The sequence below is a fragment of the Agrilus planipennis genome, unplaced genomic scaffold (assembly GCF_000699045.2).
Source record: "Agrilus planipennis isolate EAB-ADULT unplaced genomic scaffold, Apla_2.0 scaffold15, whole genome shotgun sequence".
Lineage (NCBI taxonomy): Eukaryota > Metazoa > Arthropoda > Insecta > Coleoptera > Buprestidae > Agrilus > Agrilus planipennis.
This window is the reverse complement of record NW_020438871.1, coordinates 2348408-2361842: the sequence shown is the minus strand read 5'-3', so window position 1 is coordinate 2361842 and position 13435 is coordinate 2348408. Positions and strand designations below refer to the sequence as shown.

General features: G+C 30.3%; 2 protein-coding genes across 3 annotated transcripts in view; one reads left to right on the top strand and one right to left on the bottom strand.

The window, feature by feature from the left end:
• LOC108737584 (zinc transporter 2) overlaps window positions 1-5665 on the top strand; it is an 8374-nt gene extending 2709 nt beyond the window's left edge. The window contains exons 2-4 of the mRNA XM_018470509.2: window positions 4429-4591; window positions 5059-5299; window positions 5358-5665. Of these exons, the coding sequence (XP_018326011.1) occupies window positions 4429-4591; window positions 5059-5299; window positions 5358-5503 (550 nt within the window). The 3' untranslated portion in view covers window positions 5504-5665. The remainder of the gene's footprint in view (window positions 1-4428; window positions 4592-5058; window positions 5300-5357) is intronic.
• Window positions 5666-7098: 1433 nt separating this feature from the next.
• LOC108737583 (facilitated trehalose transporter Tret1-like) overlaps window positions 7099-13435 on the bottom strand; it is an 8649-nt gene continuing 2312 nt past the window's right edge. Inside the window, exons 2-4 of one of the 2 annotated variants that reach the window (XM_018470507.2) lie at window positions 11495-11806; window positions 9339-9452; window positions 7099-8893 (exon numbers count right to left, since the gene is read on the bottom strand). In XM_018470507.2, the coding sequence (XP_018326009.2) occupies window positions 7631-8893; window positions 9339-9452; window positions 11495-11806 (1689 nt within the window). In that variant the 3' untranslated portion in view covers window positions 7099-7630. Of the gene's footprint in view, window positions 8894-9338; window positions 9453-9523; window positions 10146-11494; window positions 11807-13435 lie in introns of those variants that run through there. The other variant, XM_018470508.2, reaches the window with a different exon arrangement.

The window sequence follows — 13435 nt, the reverse complement described above, 5'->3', positions numbered from 1 at the left end:
GGTGTTTATATACACATTTCCTTATAGTTTTATTCATACATTTTTAAGAAAATTGAAGAATTTGAAGTTCATTGCCACGGCTATTCTTCCAAATTAGTACTTTAATAACCAGGAAAAAATAGAACACGAACCAATTGAACCAGTTTCTGTCCGCTGAGAAATATTTAAACTATCGTTTCACGTTAATTAAAGAATGTTGACTTTTAAACATTTATTAAATTGTTTTTTATCTTATACGTTTATTCTTTGTTTGATCTTGACAAATTAATTTTAACTGTAGTAGGACTTCTTAGGGCATCGACGTCACATTTTTCACATCTGTTTTATTACCTCGTGGTATTTATTACTTATAATTATAAATGATGCTTCTCTAATTTTAAGGTCTTTTTAGATTAGGTATTAATAATTTTTTAAATGTAGTAGTTTTGGTTACGGTATAATTTAAAATTTTTTAAACAATAGCACACAATATTGTGTTTGTTGTTTTACTTATTGTTTCATTTGTATTATTGTAATTCATACGGTGATTAAAGTCAGACTTTAGATTTTTTTAGATATTTTAGTACCTTTATGCAAGAAAAAAATTAAATGTACTTTTCCGCGCCATGTACGAAAAATAAAATGAATAAAATCGCGTTGAAATGTTTTAATGGCTAATAAAGGAAATAAGTTTAATAGCTCGATAAGGATTGCTTATTTGTACGATTAAAATTTAGTTTAAACGAATTGATGGTAATTTTTAATTTCGAAAAAAGTGTGTTAATTGCCAAGTTAAATGATAAAAAAATTGAATTTAAAAGTTATTTACTAATAAATAATTAGTTTTTAAATATGCAAACGAACAACGTTGAAGATATGTAGTTTTAAATTCGTTTCAATTTCTGACGTCTCTATAAAAAATATTTTAGGTAATTAGAATTCGGATCATCAAAATTTTTGTTTATTTGTAAAATCGATCAGTACCAGTTTCATCATATGTAAATGTAGAGCATCTCCGATTAGAAAGAATTGTTGATAAAAATTTGTTCCAGTTTTATCCGAATATAAAATATGAAATATTTATCAGTGTAGGTACTGTATATATGTAATTTTTAATATGTATCAACTTTTAGAAATTAGTTTTAAATACAGTCGCTCGATTATGGATTACGTATAAAACGGAAAAGTTCTGGATTATACTGCAGAAGAATATAATTAAAAATTATTTGTTGATTAACCACTATTAAACGGTTTATAGTAAGCATGCGATATTAACATGAACCAATCGTGTATAATTAGAGATGGGGCGGGTATCTGGTTTGTATCCGGCACCTGGCGAATCAAGCCCTTGTATGATCCGGCCGGGTACCTGATAATAGTACCGAGTAACCAAAGCCAAAAAAAAAAACAGATTCACTACAAAAAATAACTTGTACTTTCAGTGAATGTTGAATGTAAAAAAAAATATTGAAACACTACGCCTTACATACTGAAAATTTAAAATGGTGTTTAATAAATCCATTAATTTTCTGTAATATATACATTTTTTTACATTGAAATTCAGCGATACTTTCTCAAATTATATTGTTTCTTAATATTACACCATAATGCATTAATATTAATAAATTAAATACATATAAAAATATACCTACAAATTTATTATATTAAATTTAAAATTCAAGTGTATTAAATTTCAAATACTGTAGATGCGTACTTAAATTTGCATTATTATTTATGCACCCACGTGTTGCTTTTTACTGAAAAAAAATATTTGGATTTTAATTTTGCAATAAGACCCCAAAGGAATTTTTTACAAATGAAGTCGCCGCTGACGGGTACCAGGTACCCGACCAAACCGCTACCCGGTGTGCATCTCTAATAATTATCTACGAATGTGTTATGTTGACATCATTTAGACATATGAAAATAGAACTGAAAAACATTATTTTTGCTCATTTTACTTTTTATAGTTATGGTACCATCTTCTTAACTAATATTTTGTCGTAAATAAAAAAGTGTGCCAAAGGTCAACTCAAATTAATGAACAGTAATTTTTCATTTTTCAATATTCTAAATAGTAATAGAGTGCAACATATTACTAAACTTAGGAAATCAAATTAATGTTTTATTATATTAATAAGATAAAAAAGCTTTTACAAGACCGTTGTTATTAACTTATTAATTATAATAATTTAGTATTTGGCCAACAACGTCAACGGTGTTTTATCGCCATGTAAAAGATAAATATAACGTTAAAATTGCGGTAAAATAGAAAAATTGTACAACTTTTACTGAGAATTTTCAACTACTACTTAAATCGTGCTTATGAACGACAATAGATAAATTATACGACATTCACATCGTACAAACCTTGTTCTTGATTTAAATAAGCTCAGTGACTTTGCATTATGTAGTTCAATAAATATTTCGTATTTTTTTTTTTTAATTCACTGGATAGATTCAACGCTCTTATACGCAAACCTGGTTGCTCTGTTTAGAGTGTGATGAAACGCATTCAGAAAGTTTATTACTTATCGATTTACTTTTTGAATAAAGTTGTGTGCGCACATGTATAACAGCAAGTGAGAACCTCTAGCGGACGAACCTCAAAATAATTGTTTATCTCAGTTACAATCTTCTAGAATTCTTCTTGAGAAAGTTCCAGTTGTAGTTTTCAGTCACTATCCGTAATAAATACTAATAATTATACTAACAGCGTGTTATACACTAAAGAACAATAGAAAACGTCCATTTGCTACATAACAATGATTGCAAACATAATCACTATTTATAAACTGTTGTTTTGATTATTTTCTTACTATAATGTATCAAGAACGCATAAAAAAAGTTAAGTTGCGTTTAGAATTGAACAAGAAATTACTAAAAGCCTGCTAGAGTTAAGTGCATTTTCTAGTGACATAAAATTGAATGTACGTATCAATTTTATGCATATTTAAATAATATTATTTTGTATTGGTGTTTGAGTATTTTATTTTAGTAGATACCTAATTGAAGGCTTTTAATTTTAATTCCTTCTAATATGGAAAATGTTTCACGAGTGTTTCACTAAGGAATCAACAAAAGTTATTTATTTTAATATTAATATTTAATATGGTTTTGTTTTATATTTTCTATTCCTGAACAATAATTCTTTTTAAGCCGGACCTGGTGCATTTACAGCCACCGCCACCTAGTCATTGTTTGTAATACTAATTAGTCGTTCGCGGTCTTCGCTTAGAAATCGGAGTCCGATGTTGAGTAGTTGACCGATTTGTCACTAGAATGCTTAACAAATTTCAATAAAAATGTTGATATTTTCAAAAGTTAATATCGCATTATTGTTTGTTTTGATGTTTTTTGATAACTTCCCGGTTATGTTTGTTTTTGGTTACGGGTTATTTGTTGCGATATAATATGTACACCTACATATGTATGTAGTTATATTGAATAAACCGGGTGCGCGATAAAAATCAGTGACAAAACAGGAAAAGAAGTTGACTGATAAAAAATGCTTACCCATCTTTCGCTTTCTTTAAATTTCCAGAACGGAATATTCCAGGTTATCCATGGATCAGTACGGTAGGGGTTTCTATTTTTCACTTCGACAACATATTGAGGGTCCTTGTGGGACATGTCACTTTTGAAATTGTACATTTTTCTATTATTTTGTAGTACGTGCAATAGAAGTTATAAAAAAACGCGACACGACCAAACGCTATAACCAGTCATTCAACTAAGTAAAAAGCGACGTACAATACATGTATATATAGGTACCTGTGTTCTGCAGTAATATTTTGGTGGGGGAGACGCGTTCAATAGGTATTACTTGTGATATAGAATTTTATTTTCAGGGTTTTGTAAAACCCTTTTAATTTGCGTTCTTTTTTTCCGTCCGCAAAGCGGTGGCGACTTTGAATTGAATACACGCGACTTAATTTTAGTCCGAATGATTTATTTTTGGAACACGATAGATTGACGTATGTATATGTACCTATCTGAGTGCCCACTAGTAAATAGCAAATACTTAATAAATATGTTGACATTCATGTGTATGCCTATCTTCAGAATACCTAATTTTTCATCAGTTTATTTCCGGGTAGGTATGTTATGTTTGTACTTTCAAAACTTAATGTCTTCTATCATCGCTTTTGTAATTTTTTTGCGATAGGTATACTTGTTTAAAATTATTTCTGTTAGGTTGACTGAAAAATTGCAAATTAATTTTTGAGTTGAACTGGGTTCTATGTGTACATATGTTATCCAATGATAAGATAAAAGAGTCTGGTAAAATTCCTATATGAACGGTTTGTACATAAAAGAGAACGAGAGAGAGAGAGAGAGAGAGAACAAGCGTTCGGGAATATTCTTTGAGGTAATTGTAAGTACCTATGTAAATATGTAANCTTATAAATATAGTTTACTGTAATTATTATTTTTAATATGTTTTAGTATGGGATTAACCTTACATCAACATGGTCACTCACACGGTTCAAGCAACAACAAATCGGGAAATGATTCAAATATCAACGTTAAAGCAGCCTTTATACATGTGGTTGGCGATTTTTTACAAAGTATTGGCGTATTTGTAGCAGCAATAATAATTTATTTTAAGGTAGGACTTCCCTTTCAGTTCCTTTACTATTTGACCATTTGTGTAATTCTAAGGAGCATATTCCTTTTTGATTTCTCTAACCGATGTGTAATAATTGAACAATTATCCTGTCAGCCTATCATACAGTATCAGTCCCTATATGTTACTATACAAACCTGATTTCAGAATAAACTAGTTTTGCCTAGACCAAACTAGTTTACTTGAAAAGCTATAGGATGAACATATTTGGCCTAGTCGAAACTAGTTTGTTATCATTTCATCACAATTAGTTTGGCTAGGCCAAACTGTCCGCTTACCTATCAAAACTGTTAGCAGTACCGTTTCTTATCAATTCCAATTAATGTAGCTCCTACAGGGATTATAAAGTATAAAAATTACGATTGCGTTAAAACTAATTTTATTTATCTATAAGGAATTGTACCATAACAAGTGTTTAGTGATTAATATATTATTTATTTTTTATTTAGCCGGAGTATAAAATTGTGGATCCTATATGCACCTACTTGTTCTCTGTACTAGTATTACTGACAACGTTTACAATAATCAAAGAAACTACAATAGTTCTAATGGAGGGAATCCCCAAAGGAATTGATTTTGCAGACGTTATGAATATTTTCTTGCAAATAGAAGGTGTTAAACGGGTACATAATCTCAGAATTTGGGCCTTGAGTTTAGACAAAACTGCTTTATCTGCCCATATTGCAATTCGTAAGTAGCTTATCATTTATTATTCTCCAGTAAATTATTAGTTCAAATAATTTTGCAGTACCTGGAATAAATCCACAGTTGGTGCTAATGCAAGCCACTAAAAATATTCACGAAAAATACAATTTTTTTGAAATGACGCTACAGATTGAAGAATTTCAAGATAGCATGGAAAATTGTCATCAGTGCAAAACACCACCCGTTTAGTTTTATTTTTAAAGCATACTTTTCAATTTGTTGTAGTTGTCAAAACTAGGTAAAATGACCTTTTGCTATTCCATTAACAGACTTTTATTTTTTAAATTACAAATAACTGTGCCAATTATTATTCGAATTCCAATAAACAAATAAAAAAAAAAAACCGGAATGTAATAGAGAGTGATTATTTATTTTATATAGTGTGATTTAATAAACCTTTTCTCATCTTTTCGTAAAACCTTATCATTTCCATTTTATTGCTTTTATTAAAATTACATAGAGTGATACATACACGGTATAGTTTTTTAAAATACTTCGTGATTTCATATTAACGTAATAAAAGATATTCTATACAATATTGTATTAAGTATTGCTTAAATTTAAACACACGGTATGTTTAAATTTTAACCTTGAGTGGTTGGAGGATTGCTAACTTCATTATCTCAGAATGGCCGGTGTCATAATCGGTAAATTTTGTGTTTTCCACTCTGTATTTGCTCACAGAAGATAAGTAATTTCGAAATATGTACGTTATTTTAAGAATCATTAGAAAAATTACGAAAGCATTTTAATTAATATTTATATCAAACAAACTTTAAAGAGTTTTACATTGATGAAATATGAACTAAGGGTGCAATGTGCCATTTTCTTATGTTTGTACATTTGGATGTACAGTTAAGCTACAAAGTACTAAATACAATTTTTTACAATAATTCACGAATCTACAATCATGTAGTAGTATATATTTTGTATAAATCTTGTTTGAATATTTTTCTTTTATAATTATCTGAAATTTTAAACACACAGTATATCTAAAATTTATACTTCAAACATTCATGTGTTACTGAAAGATTGCTAACTTCACTATCGTTGAATACGCTGTTTTTTCCGCTTTTATTATTAGAGCTCGGTTGTGTCGGTTGAAGTTTCGTTATGAAAATGTCGGAAGACAACGATAATGTTGATCGTGTTGATTCAGAAAATTGTAAACCAGATAAAATGTTTACTTTAAAAAAGTGGAATGCCGTTGCAATGTGGAGTTGGGATGTTGAATGTGATACTTGTGCCATTTGCCGAGTTCAAGTAATGGGTAAGTGGATAGAGGTTATGTTTTTAAAATTTTAACGCTTTCAATTTTAAAGTATTAATTAAATAAATTAAATATTTAGTTGTTTATGTGACAGGCTATTTTATCTTATATTGAGCATGATTATGACCGGTGTCATAGTCAGTAATTTTGTGTTACTCATTTTCTGTTTTCAGTATATAATTTATTGTGAAATATATACATTTTACATATTCAGGCACAGTATTTTGTGTCACCAGAAATATCACGATAGCACTTTATTAATAACAGAAAATCTATAAATGAGTATATGTTGATGAAATACAAACTATAGATGCGATCTGCCATTTTGTTATGTTTGTATATTTTTTTATATGGTAGATCTATTAAGGCAACAAGGCACGTACTTATTATCAAGATCCCTTATTATAATGTTGAATGTGATTTTTATAATTTGTAGGAAGGGAAATTTTGTTTTATGTTTACTTATACGCTTTCCTTCAGTGAAAAGGAATGTGAATGAATATGAAACCAAAAAGACATTTGTATTTCGTTTATTTTAAAATAGGATATCAACAAAGTTTATAAATAGTATTGGCATAAAACATTTTTGCAGTCTCGTAACCAATGATTTGTGGCTTACAATTGCTGTTAACTAGGAACATTTTTCAAGCCACAATAATGCTTTTTCAAAAAGCACTTGTTAATTCATACTATCAGTAAAACTTGTATTTACATATTCAATATAAAATTGTCAAGTGTATAAAAATAAATATATAATATTAAATTTATTAATCTAAAGGCCTATCAGTATCAGATCTAATTTCTTAATCTAATAATTTACTATCACATAGGTAATATGAAAATGCTTCCTTAATCACACCATCGAAATACTTTTATTATAGTTCACTCAATCATTTTTGAACTGGCACACAAAAATTGTTTAAAGTCATTTTCACATTTAAAACATTTTTTGTTTTCAAGCACACCTTAAAAGTTTTAATAAGACATCTTATTCTAATATCGCATACTACATTTGGCTTTGTTGTTGCTAATAAGGAATAAAAACGCTAGAAAGTCGAAGGTAGCGGTTTCATATTTGCTTTGGAACTCATTCTTCTAACTTTGAATCCAGCCAATTTTCTTTCGATATCTTGCAAACTTTGTCCTTGCGTTTCGGGAACCCACATGATAACAAAAATTAGCGATATAGTACAAATGACGGCGAATAACCAGAAAGTACCATCAGGTCCAATTAGAGATATTATATCAACAAAAGTTTTCGTTACAATAAATGTGCATGTCCAATTGAATGCTGTTGCCAAAGCAGCGGCCGATCCCCGAATTTTCGCTGGCAAAATTTCTCCTAACATTAACCATGGAATTGGGCCAAATCCTAATGAAAATCCGAGTACGTAGACGACGAAGCTTACCAACGGTAACCATCCGTAATTAGATACATCTACCCCGTTTTTCGATAAATGGAAATATGTGCCCAAACATGCTAGTGTTATCGTCATTGAAACGCTGGATACATATAAAAGAACTTTTCGTCCAAGTCTATCAATAAGTACTGTTGCGATAAAGGTGGAGACAAAGTTTACGATTCCTACGATTATTGTGCAAAGATTTTTATTAATGGTCGATCCTGCCATCTCAAAAATTGAAGTGGTATAGAAAATTACGGCGTTGATACCACTCATTTGTTGGAAAAACATGAGACCCAACGAAATCAAAAGTGGTTTGAGGTGAACTCTGTTAAACAATTCACCTAGATTTGAGCTGCTTGAGGATTCATCACTTTCCTTTTGAGATTTTTCGAGTTCTTCATATTCGGCTTTAACATTCGCATCTTTTCCTCTCAGCCACTGTAGAGCGGTACGTGCTTGTTCATGTTTTCCTTTGGCAACATACCATCTTGGGGTTTCTGGTATGATAAACATCAGGAATAAGAATGGAACTGGCAGACAGATTCCTACCCACGCCAGTTGGTTCCATTTCACATAGCTTCCGATTGTGAAACACATAAGAATTCCTATATTACCAAATGCTGTTGGCAATAAACCTAAAGTGCCCCTGACCTCTGGTTGAACAGTTTCTCCAAGATAAACGGGCAAAGCCAAAGATGCAATTCCGACGCAAAATCCAGAAATACTTCTAGCTGCGTATAAATACCAAACATTGGTTGCAAGGGCAACCATTGCCCATGATACCACAAACAGTACGTTGGTTATAGATATTGTAGTCTTTCTTCCCGTTAATTCTATCAATTGGCCTCCAACTAATCCTCCAATCAGAGCACCGAGTGGCATCAAACCGCAAACCCAGGAATACTGAAACATGTACATTATTCTTTGGAGTTATATTTTTTTTGTTGTTATTTATTAATAGTTTTGCCGTAAATCATAGTTTCAGTGAACAGGGCCCAGATATTATATTTTTCTGTTCTTTACTGTATCGTGTATAATCCACTAGAAATGTAGTATTTTTATTCAAATTCAAAAAGTCCGCAATAGATTAATTATCATACTACGATAATAGTTTTACCGTTTGGACCACTTAAAAAAAATAGTATTTTTAATAAACAATTTGCGATAACGCATAAGTCGGTGCATTGTTAGGCATTCAAAACCGTTTTATTTTTATTAACCATTAATAGATTCGTTATGTTCATTAGTAATTGTAAATTGTATTTTTTCATGTGACCTCAATGAAATGAACTACTTAAGATTTTCCAAATGGATGCAAAATCAACTTTTAAAAAAGTTTTATTATTACCTGTTCCTTATTAATTCCAACTTCGCTTCTAAGCGTTTCTTCGGCGGGTGATGTATAAGCTGACACAAATCCTACAATAAGGGACACTAAAGATACAGAAAGGGCCGTAATCACCTGAAAAAAAAATAACACTACGATGTTGAGCATGTCGAAAAATTAAACTCACGCGGGAAACGTAAACGCACCTGAGATAGTGTACATTTAGGTTTCGGTGCATCGTCGTTAAGTTTAAAGCTAACATGGGTATCAGCCCTTAAAAGCACCTTCATATTGACGCGCAAGCCTGTTGACTGCGAAAACTACTGACGCGTTATACTGTTTATACTCTATCGATTATGTATGATTCGAGAATAAGGCGCAAATAAATAAGGAGTAAATTGACCATATGCCGATTTTATAGAGGAACATAATGTCAGACCCCCCTCTCCCTTACTTTTATTAAAATTAGCGGCGCAGTCGTGTATTTGTCCTTAATGATCAATTATTATTGAGACAGTTTCTAAGATAGACAGCGACGTTATCTCCGGGATTTTTACCACCCAAAAATTTATAAATGCCAAATACAGTTCTGTTTGAGAATTTCTTGATAAAAAACGCCCAGATCAGTCTCGTCCTCGTACTTGTAACCTTACGGTTACCTGAATAGGTGAAGCCTCAAGGGTGTTCATGGAAAATCAATCAAACTATGCACTTGATGCAGGTGCGTGTAAAGAATTAAATCGTCCCACTTACATTTTTTCTTCGCCTAAAAAACTTGAATTCACTTTCATTTACGAACTTGATATAGGTGCATTTAATATATAAATCAATCGGCGGAATAGGCATTTTTCTATAAATATATGTACTTTTTTTATGAATTTCGCAACACAGAAAATTACCGTATGATAATAATAAAACAAAAGTATATCCATATAAAAAAATAATATCTTTACCGCATGAGTTGCCGTCCTTATAAATAGTGGCATACTTGATGTGCACTTAAATAATTGATTTTCGCATTTTCTAAAAATGATCTTTTGCGTTTAACGAATATCATTACATTGACGTTCCTTAGTAGACAAAATCTTTTATAAGTTATATAAGTAACGGCATAATAACCTTAATATGATTTGTTATACCAAATAATTATTTCATAAGATACAAACAATTCTATTAACCTACACGCTTAATTTAAAATACTGTAATTCAGTGCTGAATTATTTCTTTTTTAAAACTAAATAAATGTTACGAATTGTAACTGAAATTAGTATCTCAAACTTGGATATATTTAATGCATACTGAATATACATATTTAAAAAAGATGTTTATTTGAGAATTGACGTGTTATTAAAAAAAAAATTGTATTAGCGACTTTTAGGCTTTAGATTTTTTATACTGTAATGTCAACATTATCGTAACTTCAGAACTATTGGAGTTAGACCCAGCGTTAGTGTCTTCGTAAAATTTATGACGATAGCTTCAGTATTTTCAGGTAAAATCAGACAAATACAGATTCTTTTTTAGGTATTTGATTCGTTTCAATATTATGAACAAATAGGTGTTTAGGTAAGAGTTGAATTTATTTCTATGATTTAGTTAATTGTATTTCGTAAGTAGTCAACTAACTGGTCAGTTATTTGATAGATAATATTGAAATGAACTTTGTGCTTATTTTCTTAGACATTGCACCACAAAAAAGTAACAATTTTCACCAAAGCAGAGAAATCTCTAATCAGTCTCATTGTCAAGAGAACATTTATAAATCTACTTCATACTAGCTTTGATCCGCGACTTATTTCGCGTTGATTATAATAAATACAATTATTATAAACAATAACCAATTAAACAGGCATTACTTTTAGATTTCTCCTGATATTCATGTCTCCTAAGTTTCATCGAAATCATTTTGTTCCTTTCGAAGATTAGCTTGTACAATAGACAATAATTTTTTAAGGATCGAGTATTTAAATAAGCATATGAACTTAAAAAATGCAGTTATTTTAATATAGCAGACAGACACATCAATTTTATTTATATAGATAGAATGTATCTCTTGAAAAATGTTGAAGTTTGATTTAACAGGATATTCAATTAACTTCAATCTGTTTTATTATAAGTAAAAGTAATGGTCGTCTACTTGGATCTTATATAGGGAATTAATGATTTTTGCCACTTACTTGTCGAAGTATTGACGGTTTCTGGACGGTTGTTTCCTTATAAATGTTTATGCTGCAAACGCTACCATCGTCGTTGATTGACCCTTTTCTGGACTCATCATTTTCAACCAGCTTTTCCTTGTTTTTAAGCGGTTGAATTTCGGGTTGCGCCACCCTTAAATTTTCGTCCACAGTCACCATTCTCCTGCTATTGTGTAACGTTAAGGACCCAAAAGGGTGATGTTGAAGATCTAACGAAGATAGATTGGTTGCTGTGGTACAGGCCGAAATGGTTGGACTGTCAATTTTCGTCAATAAACGATGCTGACCGTTCTAAGAACAAATAAAATCTGTTGACGACCATTACGGAAAAGCAATTTTATATTTTTTGATAAGAGCTGTATGGCTACCACGTGAAGAAATTGACCTCTGATTAGTGATTACAGTTTCATCACGATAAAAACAACTATTAAAGAGAGACGTGTGAAGACCCCGCAATATTTAATTCTCAAAAACGCTGCTCTCTACATATAGAGTGATTCACTCTTTTTAGTATTCATTGGGATTGTTCGACTTTTTTGTAAAAAATCCGTATTAAGCTTATGTGGTGGAAAAAATTATTACCAATTTTTCTCGTTTACGTAATTCATTATATGATAAATTTTTTTAAACTTTAATTCAAAATATCGGATGTACTGCAAGGCAGCTTTTCGTTTTCACTTGTTAAAAAGGCAACTAACGGTATAATTATGTTAAAATCATTATTTTCTATTCTCCATGTATATTGATCGTCTCCATCAACGGTTGAGTCCCCGCTATTCCATTACAACTCTTCGATAAAAATTCAAAAGGTCATTTCTCGAATCGGACGTAATAAAAGTATCAAGAAAATTTGAACGGTAAATTTGGTTTGACTTGCAACTTTGATCCTTTTAGATTTTTAACTTTACGCAAGTGCTGATTGACGTTACTTATCACGAGTTACGTATTTGGTGTTTATATACACATTTCCTTATAGTTTTATTCATACATTTTTAAGAAAATTGAAGAATTTGAAGTTCATTGCCACGGCTATTCTTCCAAATTAGTACTTTAATAACCAGGAAAAAATAGAACACGAACCAATTGAACCAGTTTCTGTCCGCTGAGAAATATTTAAACTATCGTTTCACGTTAATTAAAGAATGTTGACTTTTAAACATTTATTAAATTGTTTTTTATCTTATACGTTTATTCTTTGTTTGATCTTGACAAATTAATTTTAACTGTAGTAGGACTTCTTAGGGCATCGACGTCACATTTTTCACATCTGTTTTATTACCTCGTGGTATTTATTACTTATAATTATAAATGATGCTTCTCTAATTTTAAGGTCTTTTTAGATTAGGTATTAATAATTTTTTAAATGTAGTAGTTTTGGTTACGGTATAATTTAAAATTTTTTAAACAATAGCACACAATATTGTGTTTGTTGTTTTACTTATTGTTTCATTTGTATTATTGTAATTCATACGGTGATTAAAGTCAGACTTTAGATTTTTTTAGATATTTTAGTACCTTTATGCAAGAAAAAAATTAAATGTACTTTTCCGCGCCATGTACGAAAAATAAAATGAATAAAATCGCGTTGAAATGTTTTAATGGCTAATAAAGGAAATAAGTTTAATAGCTCGATAAGGATTGCTTATTTGTACGATTAAAATTTAGTTTAAACGAATTGATGGTAATTTTTAATTTCGAAAAAAGTGTGTTAATTGCCAAGTTAAATGATAAAAAAATTGAATTTAAAAGTTATTTACTAATAAATAATTAGTTTTTAAATATGCAAACGAACAACGTTGAAGATATGTAGTTTTAAATTCGTTTCAATTTCTGACGTCTCTATAAAAAATATTTTAGGTAATTAGAATTCGGATCATCAAAATTTTTGTTTATTTGTAAAATCGATCAGTACCAGTTTCA